Source organism: Panthera pardus, unplaced genomic scaffold, assembly GCF_024362965.1.
Source record: "Panthera pardus isolate Hobbes unplaced genomic scaffold, ASM2436296v1 HiC_scaffold_10, whole genome shotgun sequence".
NCBI lineage: Eukaryota > Metazoa > Chordata > Mammalia > Carnivora > Felidae > Panthera > Panthera pardus.
In genome coordinates, this window is record NW_026526655.1 from 56,979,081 (window position 1) to 56,999,150 (window position 20,070).

The 20,070-nt window shown below is 34.1% G+C and overlaps 1 protein-coding gene across 1 annotated transcript in view; it reads right to left on the minus strand.

Annotated features, from left to right (window-relative positions):
• Nucleotides 1-1,438: 1,438 nt before the first annotated feature.
• The window catches only part of MTX2 (metaxin 2), a 65,357-nt gene continuing 46,725 nt past the window's right edge, over nt 1,439-20,070 (minus strand). The window contains exons 5-10 of the mRNA XM_019460399.2: nt 16,442-16,518; nt 15,087-15,179; nt 14,541-14,579; nt 14,030-14,155; nt 12,852-12,928; nt 1,439-1,883 (exon numbers count right to left, since the gene is read on the minus strand). Of these exons, the coding sequence (XP_019315944.1) occupies nt 1,700-1,883; nt 12,852-12,928; nt 14,030-14,155; nt 14,541-14,579; nt 15,087-15,179; nt 16,442-16,518 (596 nt within the window). The 3' untranslated portion in view covers nt 1,439-1,699. The remainder of the gene's footprint in view (nt 1,884-12,851; nt 12,929-14,029; nt 14,156-14,540; nt 14,580-15,086; nt 15,180-16,441; nt 16,519-20,070) is intronic.

Consider the following 20,070-nt stretch of genomic DNA (forward strand, 5'->3'; position numbering starts at 1 on the left):
GTATCCAACCGACTCAGGTCATGATCTCTCGGTCTGTGAGTTCAAACCCCATATCCAACTCAGAGCCTGGAGCCTGCTTCAGATTCTGTGTTTCCTTCTCTCTCTGCCCCTCCCCCACTCGCACTCTGTCTCTTTCTCTCTCTCTCTCTCTCAAAAATAAATAACCATTAAAAATTTTTTTTTAATTAAAAAAAAATCACTAAGTACAAAACAAGTATACAAAAATATACACCAAAAAAAAAAGGTCATAAAAATTCTGCAAAAACACAGGTTAACTTGGGATTTTTTATTTTAAGAATATACATTACAAAACTAGTTCAGGAAGGCTATAAGTAGCATTATAGTCCAAAGAGAGTACCCAAAGTTTACGTGGGATTTAGACCAAGGAGAACCTAATATATCCCTTATATGGTATAAATCTATGATCTTGACAACAAAAAGAAGTGTAGCGTTCGCTAAAGGCCAAACCGATGCCAGACTGCCTGTGTTTGAATTCCAACTCTGCCACTTGCTTAAAACTCTATAACCTTGGGCAAGGCATTATTGCTTTCTTGGTCTCCATTCCCTCCTCTGTAAATTGAGGATAATATCCCTCATATTGTTTTTGTAAGGATTAAATGAAGTAAAAATGCCTGGTATTACATAGACAGAAAATACAAATGTACAATTATTCTAGATATTTTCAAGAATTAACATGATTTTCACATCTCTTTATAGCATCCCTGGTTTTATATAAACTATGAGAAAATTTGAAAGGGATAAAACATATAATCCTTAGTACTTACATATAAATTCCTGTTGATAGCTCAGTGAAAACTATACTCTCTTCCCCACAAGAGGAATAAAACATCATTAAAATAATCTTGTCTCAAAAACATAAGGTCCTTGAAACTATCCATTTATCAAATATAAATTATAGCTGCTCTGATGAGATGTTTAAAAATTCAAGGGATGCCTGGGTGGCTGAGTCGGTTAAGCGTCCACCTTTGGTTCTGGTCATGATCTCATAGTTCGAGAGTTCGAGCCCCACATTGGGTTCTGTGTTGACGGCTCAGAGCCTGGAGCCTGCTTCGGATTCTGTGTCTCCCTCTCTCTCTGCCCCTTCCCTGCTCATGCTTTGTCTCTCTTCCTCTCTTAAAAATCAACATTAAAAAATAAATAAATAAAAATAAATAAAACTTCAACTAGGTTTAGGTATGAAAAATGCTCTTAAACGGTAATCTGTTCCAGGATTTAATTGCCTTGCAATTATTTACATTTTCTGAGTGCATGTTTCTTAAGAACATTTTTCCCATGCCTAGGTTCACCATGTACCTATTAAAGTAATCTTAAAAGTATGGAGCATAAATTACTCGCCTTAGAAAAGACCGTTTATTCCATGTAAAAAAACTCAAGAGTGGCTTTCAGAAAGATCAAAAGGAAATAAATACACCAGCCATACAGTTCTTTGAGCTTTATTTTTATAGGCATACGTTTCAAGGAAAACAAAAATTTCAAGATATAGAGTACAACATAGCAAATGAAATCATTCAGAATTGCTTTAATTAACAGTATAAAGTACATGTATAGGATACATTATATAATTTACTCTGAGGTTTCAAAAAGCAGTATTTTTGGTTTTAAAATTCTGGTATCATTTACTAGGTCTTTCACATATTTCAAGTTAATTTTTTTTCCATCACTAAATTAAGACATATCTCTAAGATGATCTGATAGATGAGCTGCCTTTACCACGGTCTTCAAAATAGTGCTGTTCAATTCTTCTACAGAAAGCAAGGAGGTTGCTATAGTTTTTTACCTTCTCGCAAAGTTCATCATTGGTCAACTGTGTGGTTAGAATGGTATACAGATGGCCAAATACCAGTGCATCTAGTTCAGTAGGCCTAAAACAAAGATAGAAATGAGAGTAACATGAACAGCATTTAACTTGTATGGTAGAATATACACTACTTTTTAAAACATTCTATTCATCTATTTAAAAGAAAGTCACATGAGAAATAAATCCTACCTCAACTTGATAGAATTTATTTTGTTTTTACTTGGGAGTTTCTGTTGTAAGACATGAAAAAAACAACTTTTTAAGTCATGATTTGCTAGTTGTGTGACTTGCTTTTTAAAGTAGTAAGACATTAAAATAACCTTGGCACAATTGTTTATATTCATTTTACTCATTAATTTATCCTTTAAACAGGTCTCCAATGCACCAGGAACTGTGTGCTAGGTGCGAGAGCTACAAGAACACCACAGATATTCTAAGACATGGGACACAAAACATAAATTACCACAGCACAATTTAGTAAGTGCTGTAATAGATGTATAAACAAAATGGTATCGAAGCACAGGATTTCACTGTGGTGCGGGAACAAGTAACACCTGATTACCCAATCATGTATCAAAAACATGATTTAATTTTAACTTTACCACTTTTCAAGTCACTTAGCTTTCTGAAAGAGAAATAAACATGGCTTCAATAAAAAAATTTCCAGGGTTTTTTCCCCTTTAATTAAATATTAGTAACAAAAAATTGAAATTTATCTACCTCACTACTAATGGTCTATGAATGAGGCATCACCAAACTACATTATATTAAAATAATTGCCAGCACAATCTTACTAAAGGGAAAATATCATCATAATTAGGAGCTAATTATTGGTGTCAGTCCCACAGTGATAAAGCTTTTGAGAAAATATGTGTTAGCCTACCTAAATGTGAAAGTATGTTGCAGTGATCTAGTTTAGAATAGATTTTGGGGTCCATCAAATCTAAGTATGAATCCTAATTCTGCCACTTCCTTTCTAGCTATGTGGCCTTGATCACTAATGATGAATGACCTCATGCTGCTGCACGGCTTTAAATACCTCTTTATGCCACTAAGTCCCCACTATTTGTCTCCAATCCCAGTCCCTCTTCCAAATTCCTCAATCATACACACATACATACTACATAACATCTCCGCCTGAATGGTGAATAAGCATCTCAAACATGCTCATCTCATTTCCCAAACTAAAAGGCACCACTAGCCTCTCAGCCATCTGCACCAAAAATCTCAGGGTTACTATTGAGTCCTCTCTTTCTCTTGCCCTCATATCCATCAGCAAGTGTTGTAGACACAACCACCAAATATGTCCTGATTACTACTAATTCTCTCCCTCCGTTCTCATCTACTCTGAGCCACCATCATCTCTCAGCTAGACCACTGCAATAGCCTCCTAATGTTGGCTCTATTCATTGTCCACAGAGTAGCCAGTGATTTTTTGTTTCAAGTCACCACACCGTACCACTCCAAGCATAAAATATTCCAACGAATATCCATCCCACTTACAGTAATATGCCAAACTCATTACATGAAGCATGCAAAGCCTAGATGACCTGGCTGCTGCTTACCTCTTCAGCCTCATCTCCCACCACTGTCAACATACTACTAATAACAGCCTTGCTTCTTCCATCCAAATGTAACAAACTCAAGCCCATCTTACGGCCTTGACACAACTATTCCTACTGCCTCTAACACTCTTCCCTTGACTTCACATTGCCAGCTTCTTATTTTTCAGAATAAGGTTTAAATGTCACATCTTAAAGCCTCCCCTGAACACCCAAATTAAAGTGGACATGCAGTCACTTATTACCACGTGATCCATTTTAATTCTCCATGTGGCACTTAATACTATCTAACATTTGTTGTTAGGTGTCTGTCTCCCTCTACCAGGGAGATCTTCTCTACTTGTTTCCTGCTGTGTCCCCAATACTTAGAACAATGCCTGGTACAAAGTAGGTTCTTACTATGTTTTGAATGAATAAAAACGTGACGCATTTATATTACCACACTATAACTGTGTTCACGTGTTTCCCCTCATTTTACTCCAAGCTCTTTAAAGATAACACTGCATATATCTTTTATATCCCCAGTTCTTGGAAAAGGATCTCAGGAACTGAACCTGTATATGCTGGATGCAAATAGGGAGAAATGCATCCTGCCTAAGGTATGCAGGGTATTTAATTTTTCAATAGTGGTTATTCACATTCTTTCAAAGCCTTCCCTTTTTTGACACATTCATGAAGAATTATTAGTCAGGTGAGGGTAGCCAACGTGTCCTTGGACTTAATAGCACCATGATCCTATCATATAAATGAAGAATCAATAACAAAGGGATGCCTGAAAAGAACCAGAGATATAGAAGGTGGACAAATGTAGAGCTGAGGCACTCTGGGAGAATTAATATAAACACTAACTCTTCCATATCCCTAAACATATTTCTTAAAAGATGTATCTTATCTCACCAATCTTTCCTAATTCCTGTTTAGGATTAACGACTCTTTGCTTCTTGAATTAGATAATAAAAAAAGGTGAATTTATTTCCTGATGCAAATTCCAGTGGTATAGATGGGCATCCTTTATCAATAAATGAAGGCTCTTAAGGAGTTCAAGCATAAGTATATATTCAAACTAGAGTGGTCTAAAAGTACCCCTGAAGTGGTCAAAATGTTATTTGCTGCAAATAAACATCCACATAATTCAAAAGTTGCTGAATTATACAGGTAATGAGCATACAGAAATTGATCTTATGTTACATAAAGATAGGAACTCTTTGGCAAGTTACTTTAGAACATCTAACAGGAAGTAGAATACAATATACTATATCAACTGAAACATACATAACTTCTAATGCATATTTTTTGTAATCTTTACAAATTTCAGCCATTACTTAATTATATATATATATATGACATATAAATTACCAATTCCTACAATTCTTTCTTTTTAAAAAGTACACCTGTGATAGTAGTTACACAACTGTATACCATTACTAAACATCAGAGCTGTAAACATAAAACTGTCAATTTTACTATATATAAATACCATAACAAACCTAATTTTTAAAAAACTGTTTTAAGTTTATTTTTGAGAGAGAGAGAGAGAGAGAGAGAGGGAGGGAGCGTGCATGTGCGAGCAGGGGAGGGCAGGGTGGGGTGGACAGAGGATCTGAAGCAGATTCTGTGCTGACAAGCAGAGAGCCCGATGTAGGGCTTGAACTCACAAACCATAAGATCGTGACCTGAGCCAACGTAGGACACTTAACTGACTGAGCCATCCAGGCACCCCTAAACCTAATTATTAATTTTTTTAAGTGTATTTATTTTGAGAGAGAGAGAGAGAGAGAGAGTGCATGTGCATGCACAAGCAGGGAGGGGCAGAGAGAGAGGGAGAGACAGAATCTCAAGCAGGTTCTATGCTCTCAACCTAGAGCCCAATGCAGGGCTCGATCCCATGAACCAAGAGATCATGCATGACCTGAGACAAAATCAAGAGTCAGAGGCTTTACGGATTGAGCCACCCAGGTACCCCTAACCCTGATTAAAAAAAAAAAAAAAAAAAAGGCAATAAACTCAGAAAATATTTGCAATTCATATGCAAGCACAAAACACACACTTTGCCCAGTATTTCTACTGAATTAAGAGCCAAGATCCTGATGAACATCCAGTTTTAATAATTTTTCCTAAACCATATATAAAGAAAAACAACATTTCTACCCTTCTGTTAAGTAGTGGATTGTAATTTGAATACTGATGGCAACTCTCCTCCTAAGATTTTTAACATCTTTTATATATATTATTACATCTAGCTTTATAGACTTTTTATTAGAAAAACATTGAAAGGTCATAAATACATTTTTAAATTCCTTATCTTGCATTATCATTCTTCCCACATTTCTGTTGGTTATTACTATTCTTTTTCTTCCTATTTTTATTGAAAAATAATTAACATATATCATTGTATAAGTTTAAGATGTACAGCATGGTGGTTTGACTTACATATATTATGAAATGATTATCCTAAAAGGTTCAGCTACCATCCATCGGTTATCTAATATTCTTTCATTTGAATATCAAAATAAAAATACTGTAAAATGTGAATGTTTTCTTAATCTTTCCCATTTAAATTTCTCTGCACTCAACTTTTTTGCTTTATTATGACTGCATATTTCTTTCTTTCGGATACCTTTTATAGTCAGTTCAGTTAAAACACATTAATTTTGTCTCAGTTTTCAAGTAGTTTTTCTCTCCCTTACACTACTAACTTGCCATGTCTTCATGCTCTAGCAATAATCTACATATTCTTTCTTTATATACTAATCACTGATCTTTAAGACTGTCATTCAAGTTTGTAAATCAAGTCCCTTGCCAGCCTTTTTTATATCTAACCTTTGAAATTTTAAGCAATTCCTCCTTAATTTTCTCAGGTGGTGATTTTTAAAATTACTATCACTAAAGTATAATTGACACACAATGTTAGATTAGCTTCAGATGTACAACATATTGATTCAACAATTGTATACATTATACAATACTCACCACAATAACTACAGTCACCATACAACATTATTACAATATTACTGACTATATTCCCTATGCTGTACTTTGCATCTCCATGACTTGTTTATTCTATAACTAGAAGTTTGTACTTCTTAATTCCCTTTATCTATTTTGTGTATCTTTCCCATCCACCTCCCTTCTAGTAACTGCCAATTTGTTTCTGGGTTTAAGAGTCTGGTTTTTTTGTTTATTTGTTCTGTTTTTTGGGGTTTTTTTTTTCCAGATTCCAAATGTAAGTAAAATCATATGGTATTTGTCTTTGACTTAGCCTAATACCCTCTAGGTCCATCCATGTTGCTGCAAATGGCAAGACCTCATTCCTTATGATTAATATTCCATGTTATATGCATACATATTATATATAGTATATTTTAATTATATATTATGTATATATACATACATACATACACACTTTCTTTATTCATTCACCTATTGATAGATACTTGGGTTGCTTCCATAATTTGGGTTTTGTAAATAATGCTGCAATAATAAATAATAATAAATATGTATCAACAATATTTATTATCAACAATTATTATCAACAATAATAAATATGTACCTTTCCAAATCAGTGTTTTATTTTTTGTGTATGTGTGTAAATACCCAGTAGTAATATTACTGTATATTTCTATTTTCAATATTTTGAGGAAATTCCATACTGTTTCCCACAGTGGCTACACCAATTTACTTTCTCACCAACAGTGCACAAGGGTTCCCTTTTCTCCATCCTCACCAACACTTTTTTATTTCTTGTCTTTTTGATAATAGCCATTCTGACTGGTGAGGTGATATCTCATTGTGGTTTGGATTTGCATTTCCCTTATGATTAAGTAATGTTGAGCATCTTTTCATGGGTCTGTTGGTCATCTGTATGTCTTTTGGAAAAATATCTATTCAGGTCCTCTGCCTATTTTAATCAGACTGGTTTTTTGATGTTGAGTTGTAGAAGTTCTTTACGTATTTTTGATATTAACCCCTTATCGAATATATCATTTGCAAATATCTTCTCCCATTCATTTTGGTTTTGTTGATGGTTTCACTGTGCAAAAACTTTTTATTTTGGGGTAGTACCAAGTTTATTTTTTGCTTTTGTTTCCCTTGCCTGAGGAGACATATCCATAAATATGCTGCTAACGGTGATGTCTAAAGGATTACTGCCTAATTTTCTTTTAGTTTTATGGTTTCAGGCCTCACACTTAGGTCTTTAGTACATTTTGAGTTTATTTTTATGTATGGTGTGAGAAAGTGGTCTAGTTTCATTCTTTTGCATGTGGCTGTCCAGTTGGCACAACACCATTTATTAAAAAGACTATCTTTTCTTCCTTTGTCATGTTGGATATTTTTACCTCCTTTGTCATAGATTAATTGACCATACATGCATGGGTTTATTTCTGGGCTCTCTATCCTGTTCTATTGATCTATGTGTCTGATTTGGTGGCAGTACCATACTGTTTCGATTACTATAGCTTAGTAGTATATCTTGAAATCTGGGATTATGACGCTTCCACAGCTCTGTTCTTCTTTCTCAAGATTGCTTTGGATGTTTGAGGTTTTTTTGTGGTTCCATACGTATTTTAGGATTATTTGTTATAGTTGTATGAAAAGTGTTATTTGTGTTTTGATAGGGATTGCATTAAATCTGTAGATTGCTTTGGGTAATATGGACATTTTAACAATATTAATTCTTCAAAACCATGAGCAGACTATATCTTTCCACTTGTTTATATCATGTTAAATTCTTTTCATCAGTGTCTTATAGCTTTCAGGGTATAGGTCTTCTACCTCCCTGGTTAAATTTATTCCTAGGTATTTTTATTCTTTTTGGTGTAACTGTAAATGAGATTATTTTCTTAATTTCTCTTTCTGTTACTTTGTAACTAGTAAATAGAAACACAATAGATTTCTACAGATTAATTTTGTATCCTGCAACTTTACGGAATTCATTTGTCAGTTCTCATAGCTTCTTGGTAGAGTCTTTAGGATTTCCTATATATATTATCATGTCAAATGCAAACAGTGACAGTTTTACTTCTTTCTTAACAATCCGGATGTCTTTTATTTATTTTTCTTATCTGATTGCTGTGACTAGGATTTCCAGTACTATACTGAATAAAAGTGGTAAGAGTGGATATCCTTGTCTTGTTCCTGATCATAAAGGAAAAGCTTTTATTTTTTCACAACTGATGTTATCTGGGTTTTAATATATGGCCTTTATTATGTTGAGGTATGTTTCCTCTATTCCCACTTTGTTGAGAGTTTTTATCATGAAGAGATGTCATACTTTGTCAAATGCTTTTTCTGGATCAACTGAGATGACAATCATATGGTTTTTATCCTTTCTCTTATTAATGTGATTTAGCACACTGATTGATTTGAGAATACTGAACCACCCCTGCAACCGTGGAATAAATCCCACTTGATCTTGGTGAATGATCCTTTTAATGTACTATTGAATTCAGTTTGCTAATATTTTGTTGAGGATTTTTTGCATCTATGCTCATCAGAGATACTAACCTGGTTTTCTTTTTTTCCCTTTCTTTCTTTCTTTCTTTCTCTCTCTCTCTCTCTCTCTCTCTCTCTCTTTCTGATAGTATCTTTGCCTGGTTGTGGTATCAGGCAAAGATACAGATCAGAAAATCAGATCAGAAAAGATACAGATCAGAAAATCTATAATGCTGGCCTTATAGAATGAATTTATAAGTTTTCTTTCCTCTTCTATTTTTTTGAATAGCTTGAGAAGAATAGGTATCAACTCTTCTTTAATGTCTGGTAGAATTCACCTGTGAAACCATCTGGTCCTGGACTTTTGTTTGTTGGGAGTTCTTTCATTACTGATTAAATTATCAATTGGTAATTTCTTTATTGAATAAACCTCAATAAAATCCAATTCCCCTCTGAAATCTTTCATCTTAAGATTCCTATGTGTAATTTTTGCAGCATTTCTTCAATATCCTTTCCCATCAGTATACGAAAGTTTATTTTCAAGTTTTACCATTTAATAGTTAATAACAACACTCTTTCTTTTTCAAATATAACTCTTCTTCCAATTTCTCAATTTAAGCTAGTTTTTTTTTTTTTTTTTTTTACATTTTATTTATTTTTGAGAGACAGACAGAGCACAAGTGGGGAAGGGGCAGAGAGAGAAAGACACAGAATCCAAAGCAGGCTCCAGGCTCCGAGCTGTTAGCACAGAGCCCGACGCGGGGCTCGAACTCACAAACTGCGAGATCATGACCCTGAGCTGAAGTCGGACGCTTAGCTGAGCCACCCAGGTGCCCCTCAATTTAAGCTAGTTTTAAAAAACACTTACTGAGCCTCTGCTACCAACTAGGTTTTGTTTAGAAAATACACAGACCTGCAAGGAGCTCATAAATGCTTTACAACAGTGTAATTCATTCATCCTGACTATACTTAGGGGGAAAAAGGTAACATAAAAATAACCCTTTAAGAAAAGTTTACTTTTTCATTCCAAGTCCATGCTCACATGAAAAAGAATAAATGACCCAGTAGTCTGTCAGTATGTGTCTTAAAAGAGATCACATCAGCAAGATAGTTTATATATAACAAGAAAATACAGATTTTGTTTAACTGCATTTCAGAAATATGATTTAAAGATTTAAATGCTACCAACACTATATACTATTAAGAATAAAGAGGCCACCTGATGTTAATAACTATCTTGCATTATTTCTAATTTCTTTCAATTTCACCTTCCTTTTTTCTTTCCACCATTTATCTTCTTTGTCCTCTTTTCCCAATTCCTATTCCTGCTGCAGGATTTCCCTCATCTCCCTTTCCCCTTCTCTCATCAAGTACAACTACTGAGTTTCTTTCATGAGTTCTCTCAACATCCCCAGAAGGTAAGCTAGGAGAAAATTTTAATCTAATTTTAGAGGGTAAGGGGACGATACACGGGGAAATAAAGTAACTTGCTGAAGTCTGGTATATACTAAAGCCAAGAAGAGAGTTCAGGCCACTGGCCTGGAATCCAATACTACCTTATCTAGTAGTATCTTAAGTATCTTAAGCTAGTGCTCTATTCACTAAGGTAAGGTATCTCACAAAGTAATGATTCCTGATACATAAAAGAGAAAAATTCTGTCATATCAAAGTGAAAATACAAGTTACATTTTCCTAATTCCAGTTCAGCATTAGACAATGGGGTAAAACTAAAGTTAAAAATAAAATGTATTCATTTTTCAATCATTAGGGGAAAATGTTTATTTAAGTCTCATACAAGGGAAAACTATTTCAGAAACCTACATCTTAATATTAAACGGTTCCTCCATAGCAACCGTTGGTTTTCTGCCTGTTCTAAACTTTGAATTTTTCATTACAAGCTTAAATATAATCGTACCATTATATGAAAAAAAAAATTCTTTCTATTGCCACTAAATTACATGCTAAATGATAGCTGGTTATGAAATCCCTGACACTGAGTCAAATGAGAAAAATAAGATATATTCTCTTGGCCTCTCATGAAGATAGCATGTATAAAAAAACTAACTCCTAACACATAACAATGCACTTCAAACAATAAAACACACCTCTTCTGAGTGTTTCAACCCCTAAGAATTCCTATATCAGCAAGACAAGGAACTACTTGATACTAACATGTGGATACATTTCTTTTGTGTTAGAGACACACAGAGATCTGTTGATCTCTGAGGCACATACAGAATCTACATTGCAAACATTACTAACATTGCTGTAGAAGCTTTACCTACCAGGATTTCACGGTATGAATTCTTTGACCTCTGTGCTTCAGAGATCAACAGACTCCAAATTTCAATTATAGGTAGTATACTTTAATATAACAAATATTTTTTCTTTTTTTGAAATTTTTTAAAGTTTATTTATTTTGAGAGACAGACAGAGCATGAGTGGGGGAGGGCAGAGAGGGGAGAGAGAGACAAAATCTCAAGCAGGCTCTGCGCAGTCAGCGCACAGAGCCCGAAGTGGGGCTCAAACCCATGAAATTGTGAGATCATGACCTGAGACTAAATCAATAGTCAGACACTTTACCAATTGAGCCACCTAGGCATCCCTTCCTTAATATAACAAATATTTCTAAGCTATCACCACAGTTGTGTTTGTTACAAATATTAATATCTATACCAAAAGATGTTTGACGTGGCTACAGAAGATGAATGCCTAGAAAGATATAATAAACAATAGCAAATAAACCTTTTTAAAATTACCAATCTAAAAAGCAAAAATTTGTATTACAGAGCCAAGAAAAGTCTAGAATTTCTATGTAAAACAGGGCGATTAAAATGCTAATTTAGGCCCATCTTAAATTGTATCACAGGATGATTTTGCCATATTAAAATTGTAACATTTTTTTAAAAAGTTTTTTAATGTTTATTTTTGAGAGAGAGAGCCCGAGCGAGCAAGCATGAGCAGGGGAGGGGCAGACAGAGGGAGACACAGAATGCGAAGCAGGCTCCAAGCTCTGAGCTCTCAGCACAGAGCCCGACAGGGGGCTCGAACTCACAAACTGGGAGATCATGACCTGAGCGGAAGTCAAACACTTAACCAACTGAGCCACCCAGGTGCCCCAAATTTTAACATTTTTTTAAAAAAAGGAAAATTCATTCTTTGCCTTGATACTCTTTTCCAGATTACAAAATAATTGTCTCAAACATGAATTATTCAATTTACATATACATACATACATATTTAACCTACATCCTTCATACTCATTTCTGTGCTTTACAAGTATTTTCATTAACTTTTAAAATTAAAGCACAACTTACAGACCTATTTTTTTTTATTTTTATTTAAGTTTATTTCTTTATTTTGAGATAGAGAGAACCTGTGGGGAACAGGCACAGAAAGGGGGACAGAGGATCTGAAGTGGGTTCCATGCTGACAGCAGAGAGCCTGATGTGGGGCTCGAACCTACAAACTGCAAGATCATCACCTGAGCCGAAGTCGGACACTTAACCAACTGAGCCACCCAGGCACCCCTATTTTCATTAACTTTTAAAAGATAAGTTCATAATAGTGTTTGTCCATCCAACAATGTTTTTAATTGTTTATTTTTATTCAGTCTTCTACTCCCCAGGGTATCACCCTACATAAAAAAGTATAGCTACACTTCATGTTTTAACAGTACTTTGCAAATGCAGAATTTTATTAAGATTATGTAGTTCCAAACACAGCATCTGGAACTACCCGTAGTAGCACCTCTATCTGACTGTCTAACCAGTCAGACAATAATGACTGGTTTACATGTCTGCCCTGAAGACAAATTTTTAATGGCAAGGGCTACATTTTAGAAATTTGAGTCTCCCAGAGCCTAGAGCTGTGTCTGATAGCCAAGAAGTGCTAAGTAAATGTCTAATGAGGGCAAAAATGAATTTAAATATACCAAAATCTTTTCACAAATACTGATAAAACAATCCCTCTACGATAGAATAAGTTTGTAACCTAACAATATAGAAAAGAAACTCAAAAAAGATAAACTTTCTTACTGCTTATTGAAGAAATATGGTTGTGTTCCCAGTCTTTGAGAAAGTGCTTGACAGCACTGGTCTACATCTTCTAAGACCTAACAAAGGCAACGGACCACAAAGAAAAATATTTAAATTAGCAAAACAATAAAATGTGTCTAACACTTAGTCTGCACCACAGTTTATAACAAAAATATAAATGTAGGTAACTTTTTATAATATATTTAAATCGGACTACAGAACACATACAGAACATAAGCCATCTTTTTTTTCATAAGCGATACTTTCTATATAACAAACAGGAAGATGATGTGAGAACAGCTTTCCTTTAAACACAAGTACACTTACGTTACTTGTAAGGATTACTATCAAGAAAGTTTTTATCTCAAAACTCCACACCCTACAAAAATGTTTTCCTGAATCCATATATTCAAATGATCTTACATATATTAAAAAGCTTGTTTCATAAAGATGACACTACTGACCTAACCATGAGTAAAAGCATCTGAGTGGTCTTCGTGCTAGTGGAGATGGATTTATGTCATTTACTCAATCCCTATTCATTTACCCAATCCCCCTGGTGGCCAATGGCACACATCGGTAAACTGGCTGCTAGGACTACGCGTAGCCTTGGAAAAGAGACATTAGTTTAATGACTGAATTAGTTCAATCTCATGACCTTGACCAGATACGTATTTTTTTAATTTTGCTACTTCAGTAAATTTAAGATTAAAAAAAAAAAAAAAAAAACAACAGATATATTAAGCACTGTATTTAACAGGGTTTGGTTTTTTTTTTTTTTTTTTTTTTTAAGCCCTGATGTTGCAGATCTACATTTACGGACATAAAAGATGTCCACGATGTACTGGTGAATGGGAAAAAAAAAAAAATCAGATTATAGAGTGACAGGTATTACATGATCCCATTTAAAGAAAGTGTTATTAAGAGATATCCAGAAGAATGTTCTCCAAATAGCAGTGGCAATTTCTAGGTGGTAGGATTTCAAGCAATCTCTATTTCCTTTTTGAATTTTTCTGTGTTACGTAATTTGTTTATAAAACAAATAAAAACCACTTCAAGTCAGAAAAAAATAAGAGCAAAAATTTTCTTAATTTTTTTAAATTAAAAAAACTATTAATATAAAAAATGAATTTCTTAATGCATTAAAGTTGAGGCTTTTGTCAACAGTCTGAACTCACCTGGTCCAGAGTCTTGTTACCCCATCCAATAGCTTTCATCTTACGTTTGACTTCCCACTGTTTCTGGTAGGCCAAAATATGATTCAGGGGCCAAGGGTAAGGAGATCCATATCTAGCATGAGTGATCTAGAACAAAAGGATTTTGTTATCAACACGATTCTTTCTAAAAACAAAGCCTGTTTTTACAAACAGAATACTCAGGAAAACATATTTTCAGAACACAAACACAGCAATCTGAAAAAAATACACAGCTTGCAAGCTAAAAAATTAAAATTGTAAGCCATTCCCTTTAAAAATATATAAACTTTTATGTACTTTGCAACCAGTTATATCAAACGATGACACATAGCTTCCCTAAAATGTATGTGCAAGCAAAATTAAAGTAAGTGAAAAACTATATCACTAATGGTATAAACCACAATGTTTCATTTATGAGCAGGGACTTAAGATTCTGAGCAAAAGTGTTTTCTCATTAAATTTTAATTAAGATAAATGCTGCAGAACCACTCACCTCCCCTACTGTAGCTTCATCACACCACTGAAGATACAACTAGGAACAAAAGAACAGTCACTAGAACTTTAGAACACCAAAGAGAAAATGGATAAAGAAAATTATTTTCTGCCATGGTGATTTTTTATGAGCCAACCCTATAAATGTCACACGTAAGACAGTTGCCCTCCTTTGGCTAATGTTGCCATACAGAATTATTAAATTTAACTGATGGTAGTACTGCATAAAAGTATTTCTTATTCATATAGTAGTGTATCTCTAAATATCATCAAAGTATTTTACAGATATGAATGAAGTAAACATCCCAAGCCCAAAGTCAAATAACGAATGGGCAAGAATCACTCCTTTTTACAAATAGAAAAACTAGATCTGAAATGCCAGGCAACTTGTTCAAACATAATAACCAAATAATTCCAGGAACCATCCTAGTCCGAGAATTGACAGACTATATTCCTATTTCTCAATAATTTTAAAATAACCTATAAGAAAGATTATCTTTTGTAAGAGGAAAAGCTTATTTTCAAGGCCTATTATCTTCTATTATACCTCTGCAGTCAACAGCATATTGTTGACTAATTCCATGTAGGCTTTCATTTCTGCTTTTTGGACTTCATCCAGCCCATCACTAAGAGAATGGCCCTAAAGGGAATTTAAAAAAATTTAAAAGAGCATCGTATTAAATAGAGAATAACTTTCAGTTATCTTACTACTAAATAATATAAATGTTTTTACATCAATGGTTTTATGACAAATGTCCAATAAACTTCTAGAATATCTCCTAAAATTTTATATGAAAAATCATTAATTATCTGCTATCACTACAAAATATTAGTAAGTAGTATTTCTATGCTATCATAAAAGTGTATCTTTCAATGGACAAAATTAAATTTCCAATTATTTCACAAAAGAAGAAAACAAGAATGATCAGTAAACCTTTTTTCTAAGAGACTAACCTTATTAGTAATAAAATAAATGCTAGAAGATTGACATGTGTTACTTATAAAGTGGTCAAAGTTGAAAAAAATGTTAGTAAACGTATAGGGAAACAGACATTAATTTTTAAATTCTAATATACTATAATAATGAAAAAATGCATAAAATAGTATATCCTTTAGTTCAATACAACCATCTGTGGTGAGATTTTAAAAATGCACACCCCCTTTAACATCACAGGATCACTCTTCGGAATTTATCCTAAAGATAATCTGACAAGTTTACAAAGGTGTGTATAGAAAATATTTACCTGAACACTCAGTAAGAGCCAAAACCTGACTACAACTTAATGTGCCCATCAATAAAGACTTAAGTGAATAAGTTATAATACATCCATATAAAAGAATACTATACAAGAATTTAAAAGGATGATGTATTTCTGTAGTCATTAACATGGAAGAATTTCCAAACATATTGATGATTTTAAAAGGCAGGTTGCAAAATAGCACATAATAGTAAGATCTATATTTTTCTATATATGCAAAGAAAAAGTCTGGAAAGATGTTCCCCAAAATGTTAGTGGGGGGTTGTCCTTTATAAGTATTAAAACGTAAGCTGAATAATTCAAATGTATATATTAATATTCAACTTCCAAATATACCCTATATTTCCTTCTCAAAGGTTAACTCAACATTTTATAACAACCTAAGTTTTCATTTATGACCAAAATTCTCATAAGTGTAAGTTAGAAACTTATCTACCATTTTGTAAAGATCAAATTACATCTTTTGCCATTGATTTACATTACGGGGGAAAAAAACTTCCACTTTAGAAATATTTCTCCACTAGTTTATATTGGCATTTTATGAAACTAGGTTAAAATCAATGTAAATGTTAAGACATGCTAAAGAATGATGAATGACTTAAGAGTAACTGTGATCAAATATATTTAATATCTTTTTTATTACCTTTGCTTTAACGAATTGGACTATTGGACCAAGTTCTGATACTACTTGATTTCCTACATGAATAAAAGGTACTTTACCTGTTGAGGAAAAAGAAATGTATGAAAATACTTTCAGTAAATTAACATAAAAATGGAATGTTTTATTAATATACTGCTCTTGTAATCCTATAACTTTTGAAAATTATAAATGTGTATGTTAAATTCTATAAACTATTTTTTTAAGTTTATTTACGTTGAGAGAGAGACAGAGACAGAGACAGAGAGAGAGAGAGAGAGAGAGAGAGAGAGAGAGAGAATGAGCAGGGGAGGATTAGAAAGAGGGGGAGAGAGAAGATCCCAAGCAGGCCCTGAGCTATCAGCATGAAGTCCAATGTAGGGCTAAAACTCTCGAACCCTGAGATCATAACCTAAGCCAAAATCAAGAGTTGGACACTTAAATGACTGAGCCACCCAGGCACCCCAAATTCTATAAACAATTACTAATTTTAAAAGAAAAAAAGGAGATTCATTTCTAGAATTCTCACTTGCATATAGTAACCGACCACAATATTCCCTTTTCAGAACTAACACTGACAAGTCACTCTATAGCAGTAAACACTTAATTATTCAATTTACATGAATAGGCAGGACGTTGGTCCACAACCACTGATAGATTTGTAAGAAATGTAGTGGATCTTTCTCTTCAGAGTCCAATGAATCAATCTATTTTTAAACTACATTTAAGAAGACAACTTCTTGGGGCGCCTGGGTGGCTCAGTCAGTTGAGCACCGACTTCGGCTCAGGTCACGATCTCGCGGTCTGTGAGTTCGAGCCCCGCATCGGGCCCCTGTGCTGACAGCTCAGAGCCCGGAGCCTGTTTCGGATTCTGTGTCTCCCTCTCTCTGACCCTCCCCCATTCATGCTCTGTCTCTCTCTGTCTCAAAAATAAATAAAAAAAGAAGACAACTTCTTTTTACATCTACTTTTAAACCTCAGACACGTAAGTTCAATATCTTAAGCACGTAACGGTACATTAATAAATGTCTTTGACTCAAAAAAAATCAGGAATTAAGAGAATTAACAATCTTTGAAGGTATGCTAGTTTATGAATTCTAATACAAAGTATGTTCCCAGACATATTTGGGGGAAAAAAATAAAAGTATGCTTATAAAAACTGGCTTCTCTCTATAAATGTCACATTAAAAAACTAATATTTCATTTTTATAAAAACTAATAGTTGACAAAATTATCAGAGATGATAATAGTCTCCAAACAGCAATGAAGTTCACCCCAAAAGCTAGAGGATGAAATCTGCTGTCAGACCTAATTCAGAGTTCACACTAACAGCAGGCTTCTTCATGGTCCTTTTCAACAGATTGACTCCTCTCGGCCTCATGCAGACCTAGGGTAAAGGATGAGGTGCACAGCACCAACAAAAGCTTCACCTACATCCATAAAATAACGTGCATTATAAGGGAAACGCAGTCCCTCGGGGAAACAACTCTATTGATGTATTTAGAAGACATTTCCATGATACCAGTATAAAAACACTGCATTCCACATACCTTTCTTCTAATCTTGCAAAGGTGAGAAGAATTTATTTGGGTAAATAAGTACTGGGTAAATAAGTAAAATTAGTAAATAAGTAAAAACTAAGTTAAAAATAAGTACTGGTAAATTTATTGGGTCAGTAAGTAAAAAAGTATTGGGTCATAGTGTTTTTTAGCTTGAGATAAAATCTTTGTTAAGTACTATAATGCTAGAAATAGCACAGGTCGTCTGAGATAAAATGATCTAAGAATGAAAACTATGTGTGGATAAATGCCTAGACTAAAGCTATTTTTAGGGCATAGCATTTTGAAAGCAAAGTGTATTTCTCATTTTCAATAACGAGTTTGGTTTGTATTTTATTTCTTTTCTTAAAAATACTTTGAGTATTGGGCACTGGGGTGGCTCAGTTAAGCATCTGACTTCGGCTCAGGGCATGATCTCTGGTTCGCAAGTTCTAGCCCCCCATGGGGCTCTCTGCTCTTTGCTCTCAGCACGGAACCCACGTCAGATCCTCTGTCCCCCTCTCTCTGCCCCTTGCCCATGCATGCTCTCTCTCTCAAAAATAAATTAAAAAAAAATATTTTTTCAGTATTGTAGATTATGAAGCAGGAAAGCAGAGTACTCATACATCTCTAAATATAAAGATATATATAAAAATCAAGGCAACAAATTAGAAGTAAATAATGTTTTTTGTCACTAGCCTGACTTAAAGTGGAGCCAATGTTGGGGTGCCTGGGTGGCTCAGACAGTTAAGCATCTGACTCCTGATTTCAGCTCAGGTCATGATCTCAAGGTTCATGAGTTTGAGCCCTGCCTTGGGCTCTGTAGTAACAGCACAGTCTGCTTAGGATTCTCTCTCCTCCTCCTCCTCTCTCTCTCTCTCTCTCTCTCTCTGCCCCTCCCACATTCATACGCACTCTCTCTCTCTCTCAAAATAAATAAACAAACTTAAAAAAAAAGTGGAGCCATTGTTACATCCTTATTATTGCAAGTATCAGGCAAAAGCACAGTGAGACATTTATTCGCTGGCACCAAAGACCATTAAAAAAAAAAAATCTGAGGGCCCTATTTCTTATTTTATGCAAAATAATCATTTTTTCAACTTTTGTTTTTAAGGGCTCCTGGCTGGCTCAGTTGGTAGAGCATGCAACTCTTGATCGCAGAGTCGTGAGTTCAAGCCCCACAATTGGGCAAGGGGCCTACTTAAAATAAAGATTTTTTTTTAAAAAGTGCTTTTAAAAAAGAATTTTTGTCTTTAAAGGAAGCAAGAAGTAAGCAAGCAAGTTTGTAGGTTCAGAAAATATTAGAAACAAAAAGAACCCCGGATACCATCTAATGCAATCACCACATATTACAGATGAAGTCACTGACACTCAAAAAAGAGAAGGGAAATTTCCCAAGGAAACTGTTAATAAGTGACAAGGTCACAGAAGGATTAGAGTAAAAATTTTGTAGCTCTTAGCCAAGCAGTCTTCTGATTACTCCATGATGCTCTCTGCTTTAAAAATCTACTAGAACAAGATCATTCCAACAAATAAAACATCCCTTGATCACCCCAAATCATATGATGAAAGAGTAATACTAGTCATATGATACAATTTAAATAAATGCCTTAAGAGAAAGTGCCATTTTCATCTACTTATGGGAGACTCCTCCCTATGAATGTATATATGTATATACGTATGGTTTGTAGCCTCTATAGTATTTATTTGTCTTTCATAATATCACCTAGGTGATACTTAGTACAGTCATTTTAGGAAACAGGTGGATGAACCACATGGCTTTTCCTCATTTGCCAAGGATAGTAACTTTAGTATTAGATTATTAACATTTTTGTATGCATAGCTACACTCTTTTTGTATGACTACATAAAGGAAAAAATGGACAGAACCCAATATAATTCATTTCACCAGAATTCAGAAAGTTTATAAAATTTCTATACAAAAATAATAGAAAATGAGTTAATTAATGGGCTTCAAGAATCTAAAACATGTCTATGTTTACAAATCTAGAAATTCTTTTATGGAGATGTTTTAAAATGTATATTCATAAATCTATAAATGTAGACTATTAATGTAGAATTTTCAGTGTGTATGGAG